At 45.1% G+C, this 15,227-nt stretch overlaps 1 protein-coding gene across 38 annotated transcripts in view; it reads right to left on the bottom strand.

Moving 5' to 3' along the window:
- The window catches only part of LOC127489004 (trafficking protein particle complex subunit 9-like), a 279,821-nt gene that overhangs the window by 111,496 nt on the left and 153,098 nt on the right, over positions 1-15,227 (bottom strand). For 25 of the 38 annotated variants that reach the window (XM_070063885.1, XM_070063877.1, XM_070063857.1 and 22 more), the window contains 5 exons: positions 13,761-13,854; positions 10,138-10,299; positions 5,624-5,699; positions 4,246-4,292; positions 1,361-2,722 (listed from right to left, as the gene is read on the bottom strand). In XM_070063885.1, coding sequence (XP_069919986.1) covers positions 2,662-2,722; positions 4,246-4,292; positions 5,624-5,699; positions 10,138-10,299; positions 13,761-13,854 — 440 coding nt within the window. In that variant the 3' untranslated portion in view covers positions 1,361-2,661. Of the gene's footprint in view, positions 1-1,360; positions 2,723-4,245; positions 4,430-5,516; positions 5,700-10,137; positions 10,310-13,760; positions 13,855-15,227 lie in introns of those variants that run through there. The other 13 variants (XM_070063890.1, XM_070063886.1, XM_070063879.1 and 10 more) reach the window with 8 other exon arrangements.

The raw sequence follows: 15,227 nt of genomic DNA, 5'->3' as shown, positions 1-15,227 counted from the left end.
TAGCTCTACCTTTCAAATAAAAAAATTTTTAAAAAAGAAATTTATGAAGTTTGTGTACCTTAGATAAAATGTTTTGAGCAAAATATTTATAATAACAGTAAAAAACGGTAATCTATAAAAATAAAAATGACATTGAAATGCTATGGTTTGAACAGCCTTTGTCTCAACTGTTGAGAAGCAGTTTTATTTATTTCATACCATTTGCTGAGCTCTAATAAGTATATGCTTAATCTTATGCATTTAAAGTTAACTAAAAATAAATCTTACTAAACAAATAAGAAAGGGAATAGAGATAGAGGAGGAAGAAGGGTTAGAGTGCGGCTGGGAAAAAATACTATCTCTTTAAATTTGCATTTATGAAATGCACGAAATTTATATAACTTTAATTTTTAAAAAAGTGGAAAAAATCCCAAGAATAAAAGTTTGAAATAAATACAAAAGACCCCACTATATAATATCTATAAGAAATTCACTTCACAAGAACACACATAGACTGAAAGTGGAGGGCTAGAAAAAGATATTCCACACAAACAGAAAATAAAAACGAGGAGAATTGGCTATCTTGACAACAAATAAAAAACTTGAAATCAAAAATTATAAAAAGAGATAAAAAGGACATTGCATTGATTAAATTTTATTCAGCAGAAGATATAACAATCATTAATATATAAGCAACCAACACAAGACCACCAAGATATACACAGAAAATAGCATTAGACCGAAAGGGAGAGACATTCCTATACAACAATAGGGAGTAAGTTGAACAATGCACTCTCATCAATGGACAGATCATCCAAATACAATATAAATAATGACATGTGTGAAAGCTAAAATCTTACATCAAGTCAATGACTTGACAGAAATTTATAGGACATTTAACCTAAAAGCTACATTCAGCACACTCAACTTTTTTTTGGATATATTATATATGGGTCCACGAATCAATTCTCAGCAAATCTGAAAAGACTGAAATCCTATCAGGTAACTAGAAATAAACTATAAGAATAAAAATTGAACACTCATAAATATTTGGAAATTTAACTAGATGCTACGGAATGATGAGTGATCACTGAAGAAATTAAAAAGGAAATAAAACCTATCTTGAAATAAATGAAAACTAAAACAAAACATGTGAAACACTGTTGATTACAGCAAAAACATTAAGAGGGAAGTTTATAGCATACAGTAGTCATATTTAAAATGAGAAATGCCTAAAATTCAAAATCAAGTGATACATCTCAAAAATTTAGATAAACAAGAAAAAACAAAACCCCAAACAAGCATGAGATGAGAAATAAAATGGATCAGAACATAAATCAATGAAATAAAAAATATACTAGATCAGCAAACCAAAACTTACCTTTTTAAGATGATAAAATAGATAATCTTCAGAGAGGATTCCATTTTAACAGAAGAGGAACATGAGGCTTGGAAACTCATCCTTCCACGAACATCTCCCCCAGCTACCAAACTCTCAACCACCGGGAAATGTGGTGTGTTCCTCAGTTTCATGGCAGAAGTTCAAGGACAGAAACAATCAAGAAAGAAAAGCAATGTAAGTGCCCCGAGGTGGAAGAGAACTTGGCACCGTCACGGAACTGAGAGGCCAGCATGGATGGGGCAGAGGAGGAAGCTGCATAAGGTCAGATTTAGAGAGGTCTCATGAGGACACTCCTGCTGGTGCCTTGGGACTCATTCTGCCCCACCAGTCTCACTTATCTGCTCACAAGGATTCACTCCCTGATTATGCAACACAGGCAGCATCATGCTGTGTCACCAGGGGCAAGTCACTCAGCCTCTCTGAGCCCCAACTTCTGCATGTGAAAATGAGAATAACGTGTATGGAGCAAAAGCCCCACTGTGAAAAAGTGACTGCCTGTGACATTCACCAAGGGGGAACCCAGAGAGGTAGACCTGCCCTTCATTTCCAAAATGAATTCCAAGACGACCATATCATGGAGAGGTGGGAGGGTTCACAAAGACAAATGACAAATCAGAGATAACAGTGGCTGTAACTCAGTGAGAGAAAGCAGTGAAGTAACATGGTGATGAACAAAGCACTTCTGCCTCCAGGTGCTGTGTGGGTTGGCCCAGGACTCCTCACTCACCCAGCACAGCTGTGACCCCCTGGCTGGTTAGTTAGCAGTCACTATTTTCTCCTGTGCATGGTTCCAACTGTTCCCGCAGGGGCATGCCATCATGAGAAATGTCACCTCCCTGGGGTCTGTAAAGAACCCACTTTCCTAATCACCATAACCGCCACAAGATCAAGTGCGGCAGAGAAGCACCTGTGCCAGCCAGCACAGCCCAGGTGCCTATTGCACCTGCCTGCATGCTGCACCGACACATGGGGCACTCAGCCCGTATCTCTGCTACTTTTTGCTCAGAGAAGAAACTGCAGGAACTGGCAAGAGTTGCCACATTCCTGCCCTCAGAGTCCCAACTCCAGATGGCCCAGTGGCGTTTGTGCCCAAACAGAAAACCGGGCAACCCTGAAAGGTGAGGCTTGGGCCTGACAGAGCCACACGTGCCCAGGTGCTCCAGGACCCTCCCCGTGCCCAGCACGCACTCACCGCTTATGTACACCCACACTGTGTACCCCAGGAGTGGGAGTCTCTGCAGTTGCCATGGGGCCTGGGGGTCAAGTGCTACGGGGGAACCTCACGCCCAGCTCAGGCCAGTGGACACCTCCTCTCCAGCAGCCACAGTGATGTGCCTGGAGCTTGAAGAAAGTTTCAAAGAATCAGGAATGGGGTAGAGGAGCCGTGTCCCAGCCTGGCCGCACACATGCAAAGGTTCCCATGGGAGCACACACACACACACACACACACACACACACACCCAAGCCAAGCTGCAGCTCTCTCACAGACACGCTCCCGTGTGGGTTTGTCTCCAAAAAAGTGGCCAACCAAGGACTGTGGGCACTTACAGGCCGGACAGCCAGGAGCTGTAGTCTCTTGGTCCCTCCCTCCTCACCTGGGGGCCACTGGGACTTGCACCCTTAGCTCACCACCTGTGGGAGGCCGGCTCCTTGACAGGCCTGGCCCCCATGTCCAATGACTGGAACCCTCCTGAGCTTCCCCAGGATGTCTGCATAGATCCCACCTGGGGCCCGGCCCTATCCTTTCTAGAGCAATAGTAGACAAAACATGTCAGTTTCTTGAAAGAGGATGCCTGGCCTCTCCAGGTGAACAGTCCTGGCAACACTGTTTTGCAAAGCTGAAATACAAGTCTTACAAAATCCACTTTGGTAAAGAAACAAGTAAAGCAAGGGCCATGAAGGCTTTGTTCTACAAGACTCTGCAAAGCAAAAGCAAGGCTGCAGAAGCACTCAGAGTTGAGTTTCCCTGGTGAGCTCCCAAGCAGGAAACAAGGAGAGGCAAAAAGCCCTTCTCACTCATGCTGCACAGCCCTGGGAAACAGCAAATTCCATGTGCCTGTCTTCCTAACCCTTTGCCACTCATTCATTCATTCATTCATTCATCCTTTTGTTGCGTATTCAACATTGATATGGGAGGGTCGTTTGGCCCAGAAGTAAGATTTGTCTGGGGATGCTCCCAACCTAATGGGGGGTGCTTTGGTTCCAGTCCCAGCTCCCTTGTGGATTCCAGCAGCTTGCTAATGTGCACCCTGGGAGGCAGCAGAGCTTGGGTTCCTGCCATCACATGGGAAACTCTGAGTTCTGGCCTGCTGGGCCTGGCCCTGCTCCTGCTGTTGTGGACATTTTGGCAGTGAAAATACAGATAAGAGTTCTCTCTCTCTCTCTCTCTCTGTGTGTGTGTGTGCGCGTGCGTGCGCGTCTGTGCATGATGCCTTTCAAATAAAATACATTTAAGGCAGTTTTTCAAATACACACATAGGGGTGAGTATTTTGGCTCAGCAGGTTCAGCAGCTGCTTGGGATGTGCATATCCCATAGTGGAGTGCCTAGTTGAGTCCTGGCCACTCTACTTCTGATCCAGTTTTTGTGCTAATGCACCCGAGAGATGATATATGGTGGCTCCAGTACTTGAGGACCAAGGTTCCTAGCTCCAGGCTTCTGGCTTCAGCCTGGCCCATCCGCAGCTGTTGCTGGCCTTTGGGGAGTGAATCAGCAGATGGAGGATCTGAAAATATCTCTTTTTCATCCCCACTCCTCATTTTAAACAAATAAATGTTGCAAAACATAGAAACCACACACACTGATCATCAACTCCTATAAAGCCAGTAGGAATTTGAAGGGCAAAGGTGTGCAGAATAAACTTACTGGGGGGTCACAGGTGGCCTCCTCAGAGCCAGCCCTTGAGCTGAGACCTGGAGGACGAGGAGGAGTGATGAGGAGGAGTCACCACAATAGCAATCCCAGGGGAAATGAAGCCAGAGGGATGACTCTTCAAGGTCAACACTAGTTACTGCTGACCAGTAGGAACAAAGTCTTAATTCACCACATTCTGTAAGAACCAAAGCACAAAGCACAATACCTAAATATTTTGAAAGTTTTTGTTTTGTAAAACAGAGGGACAAAGAGGGATTGCATTTTGTCAACCCAAGTTTTAGAACCAATTATATGGCCACCTTTCTGCATACTGTGCAGAAACAACAGTCCCTGCCCACTCAGAACTAAACATGCTCTACGAATATCATAGTTAAAATAATTCCAGCATTTCAACATCTAATCTGGAAGTAAAAATAACCTGTACTGACTGAGGTATCCAGGACCTTAGTTTCCTAAGTGCAACAAATATCCTCAGCAATTGATACTTACTTCTTAAAATTCTAGAGCCATTCTCTGATCTAGTTGCCTCTATTGAGTCCCACAGTCCCAATTAATCTAATAATATGACTGGGATACATACATTTTTACATTATGTGTTTCCTCATATAACTACATTCATAAAGATAATATAACAGAATACATTCCTCAGGAATTTTCACAAAATTAGGGAAACACTGGGTATCACAGAGGAGAATCAGAGTTCAGTGGGCGATGACACACATACAACTGTCTACTTGGGTTTCCCAGTCAATGCTATCACTGCTGTGCTGGAGAACCTTCAAGGCACACTGAGATAAACCATCTTAGCAAATCAGGAAAAACAGGAGTCAAAGCCTGTGAGCAGAAACTTCCTTTCTGGATGACCAGATCCATTTCTCAGTTCCTATCCACTAAGTACAACTCTAAATCCAGAAAAGAATACCAAAAAAACCTGGAAATTAACACAGTGGCTGGGCGTCTTCATCGCCCACCTGGTGGTTCACCCATCCTGGCATCAGCATTCAGCCAGGTAGGCTCATTCCTTCTGGAACTATATGTGATACCTCTGAGCACATATACATTTTAAAGTATACTTATAACAACATACAATTTATGATATGTAACAAAAATAATTTATAATATAAAATACACTATTTAATTTGTAGCATACAATGTAATACACAATTTATTCTTCCTTCCATCTGGCTCCTGAAGGCCTGAGTGTCCCTGACCCATGTTCGGGGCCATCACATGATATGCACAAAGAGTTCAAAAAGACTCACCAGGCAAGGATGGATGAACCTGAGTCAGAGGCCCAGTGAATCCACTACCACTCCTCAGACACCAGCAGCCCAGCCTTTCTGCAGGTGTTGCTCATCATGGAGCTCACCTCCTTGTTCCAAGTCCAGCGCCGGGGCTCTACACAGCATCCGAGGAAGAATGCTGCAATGCTGGACACCAAGAAGCTAAAGGGAAATAGTAGGACTGAGCAACACTTTTATAAAATTGGTATTCAATGGCAAACTTCAGTTCTGATGGGAATACTTTCTGGTGCCAACCAATAAGAAAACAAAGACCCAGATTGTGTAGGCTGGCACAGGGAGCATGGCTTCAGGCAGCTCCTGATCTGGAGCTGTCAAAAGTAGGCAGCAAGGTGAGGCGAGCTCAGGGTAGTGGGGCCACAGGTCTTTCATTTGTTTCACTTTGTTCTTTGAAATTATACTGCGATTCATTTTAAAATTTGACAGAGCATTTTTCATTAGGCACCTCTCTAATAAATAAAAAGAAATAACATTATATTTATGTACATATAGTATATGTTTTTTTTAACATTTGGAAATTGCCAGGAACCACATGAGATACCAAAACACAATGGTGACCAAGACACAAATTTGCCAAGTTCTCTGTCTGTTGTGTGGGGAGCAACTGGGAGTAACTCGGACTAGACTAAGTTACTGGAATTAAGACTTATTCTGTGCATCTGCTCTCCCACAATATGGCGCTGGGAGAGGAGAAAACAGCTTCTACACAGCTGCCTCCAGTTCAACCAATAAACTGTAGGACCTGCTCCTGATTGGAGGAGAGCAGCGTACTCGGCGTGTGGGTAGCAGAGTTGGGATTGGTGGAAGAGAACTATAAAGGAGGAGAGAGACAACATGCATCAGGAACATCTAAGGGGAACATCTATCTGAAGGAACACCTGTGCAGCTCCCAAGAGAGCCGGCCGGCAGTGTGCCGCTCCCCCGCGGAAGTGGGGAAAAGTGGCAGGGGGAACCGCCCTTCCACGGAGGTGGAAGGGACAGTAGCCAACCCGGGAAGAACTAGCAGCAAACCCGGGGAGGGCCGAGCACACAAAAGAACAGCGCAGGGTCCTGTGTCATTCCTCCACAAAGAGGGGGAGCGACATAATGGTGCCGTGACTCAGATATGAAGCCTAGGCAGGGTTTAGTGTCGTTCCTCCATGAAGAGGGGGAGCGACATGTTGTACTCTAATTTACTCTATCCATCCACAAACCCTTAAGGAGAAAGAGTCTCCAGTTGATATTTAAAAAATCAGATGAAATTAAACATCAGGAGAAGCCCGCAAATGAGAATACAAAGTGCTGGGGAAAGTATGGTTGAGAGGCCGAGACCACCCTCCTTCAGGAAGCTGTGGAGCAACCTGCAGCACCTTACTCTGTAACAGAGCGCTGGGGCTCAAGGTGCATAAGTGCCCTCTGCTAGACACCTGGCCAGTACACAAGTACAAGTATGCCATATTCTATGAGATGACCCAATCAGAGCATGGGAGAAGTGTGTATATCCCTGCCTCCCTCTCAGTAACTCTGCCTTTCAAATTAAAAAAAAAAATACTATGTATTGGGTATGTGGCTGCACACGAGGGTACTTCAAAAGGTTCATGAGAAATGGAATTAAAATAGCTTGCAGGAGCAGGCATTTGTTTTGGCAGTTAAGATGCCAGTTGGGAAGCATATGTCCCACACCAAAGTGTCTGGGTTCAGCTCCCAGTTCCATCTTCTCAATCCAGCTTCCTGCTATTGTGCACACTATGGTGCAGTGGGTTTTATATCTCCCTCTCTCTCAAATAAACAAAATATTTAAAAATGCTTCAAGATCCTGCACAATCTCCACAAACTTTTTAGAGATCTGCACATGCTGAAACTTTAAGTACAAAACATGTCCATTAATCTGCATGAACAGCAAATGCCTCCCAGTGTGTTCCCTCCAGGGACCAGGGGAGGAAGTTGGGACTGGGGTCTGAGCAGGACTTCCACATTATCATTAATGTTTTACTGCCTTTAAAATGTTGAAACCAATGTGGCATGTCAGTCTTCCTTCTCCACGGTGAGTGCTGGGGTGGGCATTTTATCAGATTCTGCACTCCTGGTTTGTTTTTTTTTTGCTCAATATTGAACAGAAGAATTCTTGTTACTTGACTGTGTCCCTAGACATGCTTCCCCCATCTTCATGTCAGTGTATGGTCTCCAAGGACTGAAGTTATTCCCTAACTCATCTGAACATGCCAGGGACATGCATCAGGACTGCGCATGCAAGGAGGGAGGGTGGAGGGTGGAAACCCAGAGACATCTACAAGCTTTGTTCTTGATGGGCTTCTTTGGGCTTGCTCTAGCTATGGCCAACGGCACATGGCCCACACCCTCCTGGGGTGAGTGTGGGAACATTGGGCTTGTTGGGGTTGAGGGGTTTAACAAAGATTCCAGTGCCCTTTCCCAACCTTACACCCTGTGTGAGTACCCTGGATCCTCCATGGTGCAGAGATGTCTGGCTAAACTCCAGGAAGTGGATGACAACTTAAATTGCCCTTGATGTGTGTTTCTCTGGGGACTGAAATCACCGTTACAAACTTGCTGCATTTAAAGGCTTAACTTCTGGAAATGGCACAACAGAATTTTACAACGGCAGGATTTTCAAGAATGGAATCCAGGGTGGCCACTGGAAAGGGAACAGAATATTTGCCAATTCTCCCACCCAAATTTCTTCTCCTGTATATATTTCAACTGCCCTACAATTGAGTTACATTTCCATCAAGATTTCACATTTCTGAGTATTCCACCTGCAGGGCACCCCTCATAAAAGGAAGAACGAATTCATTAGCCCAGCTCTTGTCTCTGCGCTGGCAGCAATCACACTCTCTAAGAGGATCGCGTGTCTCACATGGATTTACCTGAGGTTTTTCCTGGCATTTGGACAATTACTTAAAATGCTAAAAAGGGTGATGCAGAAACAGGATTATTGAGGTGAAGAAGAGAGGAAGGGAAGTTGTCACAGGACCATGACTTCCCAATTGAATAGTTCCTTTCTCAGGTCTGTGTTAATTGTAAAGAAGTATACTGCCTACCACACACACACACACACACACACACCCCTCAAGCCCCAGGACAGAGAGGAACTTGACCTCTATGCTAGAGGTTGATATTTTAGAGCGACCCTGTACTCTCCTGCCATAAACTCACATGATCTGCTGACTGTCATTAACGATGGCCAGAAACTTCATGCATTGCTCAAAAGTTATTACTTAATTACCGAGGGCAACACAAGCATGGTGCTAAGCAGCATTGTTCATGCGTCACCTCAATTAATACTCACAATAGCTTCTCAAAACAAAATCCCCAGGAAGCAAGGTCAGCATCACCCAGGAAAATGCTAGAATCACAAATGCTTGTACTGTTGCTACTTGAGACATGCCAACATGCAGAGCCCAGTCTCTGATGTAACAAGCTCTCCCCAAAAATCTGATGTGTGCCAAAGTTGGGGAATGATCACTGAGAGAGTGGGGGCTGTTATAATTTCACAATGAACACCTCACGCCCAGAAAGGGAAATTGATCATTCAAGGCACAGAGAAAGCAGAAGACACCATATTTGAAACCAGACAGGCTAACTCCAGAGCCCAGTCCCTCAATCACAGTGCTACAATGCTCATTATCCGAGGAATGAAGTACGGATTGAATCAGTGAGCATCAGACAAAAATATGCCAAATGAGTCTGCAGTGATAACTCCAAATCTCAACAGCTGAGCCAGTGATGGGCCACAGAACAATGAGACTTCTCAGAAACAGCAAATTGACTCTACATCCACCAAGTTGGTAACAGTCAAATAAATTAGAGGCTGTCCATTTGATGGAATCAATTCAGCTCTAAATGTGATGGTTGCCAAGACATCCAATGGCCCATAAAAATACTTAGTGTATAAGGAGGCAGGAAATACTAAGTCTGAGACCAGAAGCACCAGTATGGGCAGTTTTTCCCCAACAGTCACAAGTGGCTGAGGACTTGGGAAACTGGGGGATTTAACAACCTGTGGGTGTGAATGGAAATTGGCAGTTATTCTGCACCAAAACTGGGTCATAGATATTTAAATTTAAAAATATGCATGACTTATGACCCCAAACCCCCACTTCTTAGAAGGAATCACATGTGCATAGTCAAGCTGGATGATTATCACTGCAGATCAACACTTCTAAGGGGGAAAATCTCACAAAACGAAACTGCAATCATTACGTGGATTGGATAAATAAATCAGGTTTCTTCTATATTGAAGAATGTGATCTGTACATTATAAGAAACCTAGATATCCCTGAGATACAGAGAGAGAGAGAGAGAGAGAGAGAGAGAGAGAGAGAGAGAGAGAGACTCTCTATACCATTTGTAAGTTTCTTGAATACACTGTTAGGAATAAAGTATAAAATTAATTATCTTAAAAGCAAAAGGATTTGAGATAAAGGGAGAGGAAAGCAGAGTGAAATTAAACACAACAGAAATCCCAAATGCACACACATCACATTATCTATTTTCAGTGCATATTTTCATCAACAAACATCTAAACAAGCGACCACTAAACTGCGATTTCACTTTAGAAGATAAGCAAAGAGCTCTCTCTTACTGGCAAAGAGTATGCAGTGGGGCCTCTGGCTTCTCGGTCTGCCCGTAGCAGCTAACCTTGTCCTCGAGGATGTAGGAGAACTTCTCCAACATGGAAGACATGGCAGTGGTTAGGATGCTGAGACCGCCCCTCACTCTCACCTCCAGGCTGTAGTCTGAATCACTGTAGGAGACTGAAATGAGTCATGAGGGAAACTCTTTGGAGGTGTGAACTTTATGCTTATAGCAAATTGCAGCATGGTCCAGCCACACCTCTAGTGCTCAGTGGCCACATCTTATACAGTACAGGTCTCTACAGTCAAGAAGATCTCTCAGCAGCTAGGTTCCATCAGTCTTTTTAGGATTTGTAGTTCTGAAGCATTTCTCCTGCTGAGTGTCACCTTCCTTATTCTGGCCATACTCACTTCCATCACCTTCCAAAACATCTCTGCTTCTTGCCCTTCTCTTACATCCCTGATGACTTCTTATGGAAGCCTCTTCCTTCACTCACCTCCCACACCATCAGCACTCTTCCCAGGTTCTGTGTTACAGCCACTGTTCCTCTCTCAGTTTATCATTTTCTTGGATATTTTAGCCATTTTTAGAGTTAAACTAGAGATGATGATGGCTCCCAAATCCTATATCTAGCCCTAATAATTCCCATATCAAAATAACTGGACATTCATTGTACCCCACCAACCAATTCAAATCAACAAACTCTAAAACTGACCTTACCATTTACCAACTCAAAACGCAGTGCATGATACTTGTCTACCAGCCAGCCAGAATCTACAGGAATGGGTCCTACCAAGCAGAGGCTGGAGAATTTACCTGCCACAACTTGGGGGTGAGGTACAACCAACACTTAGTGTATACACACCAGAGAGGATGCTAAAGTCTTTAATGAATAAAACTACTCCCCACGGCTACGAATACCCAAATGTCAAGAGACCCATTGCTGAAAATCAGCTTTTTTTTCTTCCTTTTTATTTATTTATTTTTAATATAAATTTTATAAATAAAACCTTAGGAATACAGTGAATTTTTCCACCATACCCATCCTCCCACCTACACTCCCACACCGCTTCTTCCTCCCTCTCCCCTTCCCAGTCCCATTCTCCATTAAAATTCATTTTCAATTAATATTATACACAGAAGACAAATTCTATATTCAGTAAAGATTTCAGCAAGTTGCACACACACGCACTTACACACACATACACACACACACAGTTTGAGAACTAGTTTTTCGGCCACCGCCATGGCTCACTAGGCTAATCCTCTGCCTTGCGGCACCGGCACACCGGGTTCTAGTCCCGGTCGGGGCGCTGGATTCTGTCCCAGTTGCCCCTCTTCCAGGCCAGCTCTCTGCTATGGCCCGGGAGAGCAGTGGAGGATGGCCCAAGTGCTTGGGCCCTGCACCCCATGGGAGACCAGGATAAGTACCTGGATCCTGCCATCGGGTCAGCACGGTGCGCCAGCCACAGCGCACTGGCCACGGCGGCCATTGGAGGGATAATCAATGGCAAAGGAAGACCTTTCTCTCTGTCTCTCTCACTGTCCACTCTGTCAAAAAATAAAAAAAATAAAAAAGAGAACTAGTTTTACAGTTAACTCTCATAATGCAACTCATTGTGGACAGAGATCCTGCATAGGGAGTTAGAACACAGTGACTCCTGTTGTTAATTTAACAATCTCACATATGAGGTCAGTGAAACAGCTTTAAAGCCATAGCTGTACCTGTATGGTGTGGAGCCCAGTGGCTATGCTTATTCCTGTCCCTTTCACAGACTCTGGAGTGGGGCCCAGAGTCGGCACTTTAACAAGCTCCCCAGTTGACTGTTCAGTGCACTAAATGGTAAGAGTCACTGCTATGAGGCAGAGCCAACCTCAACGTCAAAGAGATTCACGCATTCTTCTTCAATGACAAGCACTGGATCACTTGATACACAAGAAGAAGCTGAAATTCAAAGTCTGAGTAATCCCCTAACTTCAGTCTTTAGGATCAACACCCTTGGCTTTCATGGGAGTTACTTTATTAGCACAATCCCAGAGAAACTGACCCATAAACTTCACAGTACAAAGTAAAGAGTGTTCACTGCACAATTCTTTTCTTCAGTCCTAAAGCTCACAACTTGTTTCTTGCCAAGTTGAAACTCGGAAATACAGAGGCATGTTTGGTGCTCTGCCCACTGGAGAGGCTGCAGCAAAGGCCACTGCAGGAAAATCTTCAAACCTTTTCATTTTATTAAGCTTAGTATATATTGTGAAACACACAAAAGATACTGCTCTTGAGATACAAGGATAAAAATAGAAGATGGATGCAATAGCCGGAGCTAAGCAGATTTGAAGCCAAGAGCCAGGAGCTTCCTCCAGAACTCCCACACAGGTGCAGTGGCCCAGGAACTTGAGCCCTCTTCTACTACTTGGCCAGGCCACAGCAGAGCTGGGACGGAAGTGAAACTCCTGAGACTCGAACCAACACCCATATGGGATGTTGGTACTGCAGGCGGTGGCTTCATCCACTATGCCATGGCTCAGCCAACCCGCTGCCCCAAATACCTAGGCTGTTTCCACTTGTAATCCAGATTTCTGCTCATATCCCTAAGGAAAGCAGAGGAAGCAGCCCAAAGGCTTAGGCATCCAAACCCACATTGGAGTACTGGATAAAGTACCTGGCTTCTGGTCTGTCATGGCCCACCCTCGGGACACTGTAGCCACCTGGGGTAGGGACCCATACATTGAAGATCTCTCCTACACTGCCTCATCTATAACTCTGCCTTGCAAACCAATCTTTAAAAAGTAAAAAATACCCTAAAGGCATTCGGATCTGGCTGAAAAGCCCATGAGAGTATTTCAGGCATGGAAAGCCAAGACACTCTGGCAAAAGATCTCTGCGAGTGAGATCCCAGTGGAAAGAACAGGTCTTCAAAGAAGGAGGTACCTTTCTCTGAAGGGAGGAGAGAACCTCCACTTTGACTATGACCTTATCTAAACAAGATAAGAATCGGAGAACTCAGAGGGCTTCCATAGCCTTGGAAACTCATGACTGGAGCATAGGGAGACTACTGATGCCATAGACAGGAGTGTCAATTGGTAAAGTCAACAACAGGAGTCACTGTGCACTTACTCCTCATGTAGGATCTCTGTCCTTAATGTGCTGTGCATTGAGATTTAATGCTATAACGAGTACTCAAACAATATATTTCACTTTGTGTTTCTATGGGGGTGCAAACTGTTGAAATGTTTACTTAATGTATACTAAACTGATCCTCTGTAAAAAAAAAAAAAAAGAAATTATCAACTCCCAACTTGACTCTCACTGGGATTAAACATGACAATAGGTCTGATCTGATTTCATCATCATTTAAAAAAAATCATCTATTATTTTTCACTTTATGTTTCTGTGTGGGAGCAAACTGTTGAAATCCTTACTTAATGTATACTAAGCTGATCTTCTGTATATTAAGATAATCGAAAATGAATCTTGATGTGAATGGAAGGGGAGAGGGAGTGGGAAAGGGGAGGGTAGTGGGTGGGAGGGACAGTATGTGGGGGAAGCCATTGTAATCCATAAATCGTACTTTGGAAATTTATATTCATTAAATAAAAGTTAAAAAAAAGTAAAAAATATCTAGTACTTACTATGAGGTGTCAGAACTTTGGAAAGGCTGGAACAGAACACAGAGATATTCTTGGTGTTTCTCTAAGCTTCTGCCTTCTCCTCCGTGTGTGCAGTCTGTGAAAATTCACTGGATTACATGCCAGTTAATTCGACTGCCCCGTGCCCCCGTGCCCCTGCACACATACCTTACACTGCTGCACAACCCAGAGCAGAGAGGTCGTGAGTCAAGGCCTCTTCTCATGGACGTGGCCAAGGCTACATCTGGCCAGGCACAGGAAACCCCCAAAACAGTACCAGGACCATGGGAAAAATTCTTCCTCTCCCAACCACCCACCACACCCTCCAGGACTCCTGTCACACTCCCCCTCCCTTTCCTTTCTGCAACACGCCTTTCTTAGCTTCATTTCACACCTCCCCCCATTCATGCCACCTTTTCATTCTCTCCCATTCCTCTCTGCTCCCGCCTCTCCCTTGACACTCTTCCTCCTCCTACTATCCCCTTAACCCCCTTGCATGCACACCCCAGCCCCCGCCCACACCATGACAGAAAGGCCAACACACCAAACTCAACACAGAAAGAGCATTTCTGTTCTTCTGGAACAGGAACTCAGTAAGAGGCATTCTCTTCTGGAAGGAGCCAAAGAAGAGAACCGAGCCTAGTAATTTCCAGAAGCCCAAGGTAACTGATGTGGCTGCCTTGGGTCCAGCCTCTCCAGATCCAGGCCTGACCCTGGGGCTGCTGGGTCACCCTCATGCTCTGCCAGCAGGTTCAAGGATGGCTCTTAATTGCTTGAAAAGGCTCTCGGGTTGAGCCAACGCACTGCGGACTCCCACCTGAGCACATCGGGTCAAAAGGGGCCACGCATGTGCACGCACTTCCAAGGAACAGTGCTGGGCACAGGCGCAATCCCCATGGGCAGCTGCCATGGCACCAGGGGACGCACTGGCACGCTGCTGCATCCAGGGTCTGACACAGCAGGGCCACTTCCAGTCCCTCTGCTCCAGACTGTGACCGAGGGGGGCTGTGACTGATGACCCAGGTAGTCTGGACCCTACCTCCAGGCCTTGTGGGAGTCCTGAATGGAGCTCCTGCCTCCTGGATTCTGCCTGGCCCAGCCCTGGCCATCAAAGCCATGTGGGGAGAGAAGCAGTGCAGGGGACATCGCGAACAATATTTCTCTCTCTTAGTGATCATCCATATGGGGGTTCACTCCACAGATGGCCATAAAGGCTGACACTGGGACAGGCCAAAGCAGAAGCCAGGGACATTTTATCTGGTGCTCCATTCTGGGTTCAGGGGCTTAAGTCCTTGTGCCTTCTCCCTCTGCTTTCCCAAGCTACTTAGCAGACAGCTGGATCCCACGGGGAACGACCTGTAGGAGAGGCAGGCACTGTGGGGTCAGGTGAAGCCACTGACCACAGTGCCGGCATCCCATATGGGCACTGGTTTGAGTCCCAGCTGCTCCAGTTCCAATGCAGCTCTCTGC

Source organism: Oryctolagus cuniculus, chromosome 19 (assembly GCF_964237555.1).
Source record: "Oryctolagus cuniculus chromosome 19, mOryCun1.1, whole genome shotgun sequence".
Classification (NCBI taxonomy): domain Eukaryota; kingdom Metazoa; phylum Chordata; class Mammalia; order Lagomorpha; family Leporidae; genus Oryctolagus; species Oryctolagus cuniculus.
Note: the sequence above shows the minus strand (reverse complement) of the source record. Positions and strands in the feature narration are given on the sequence as shown.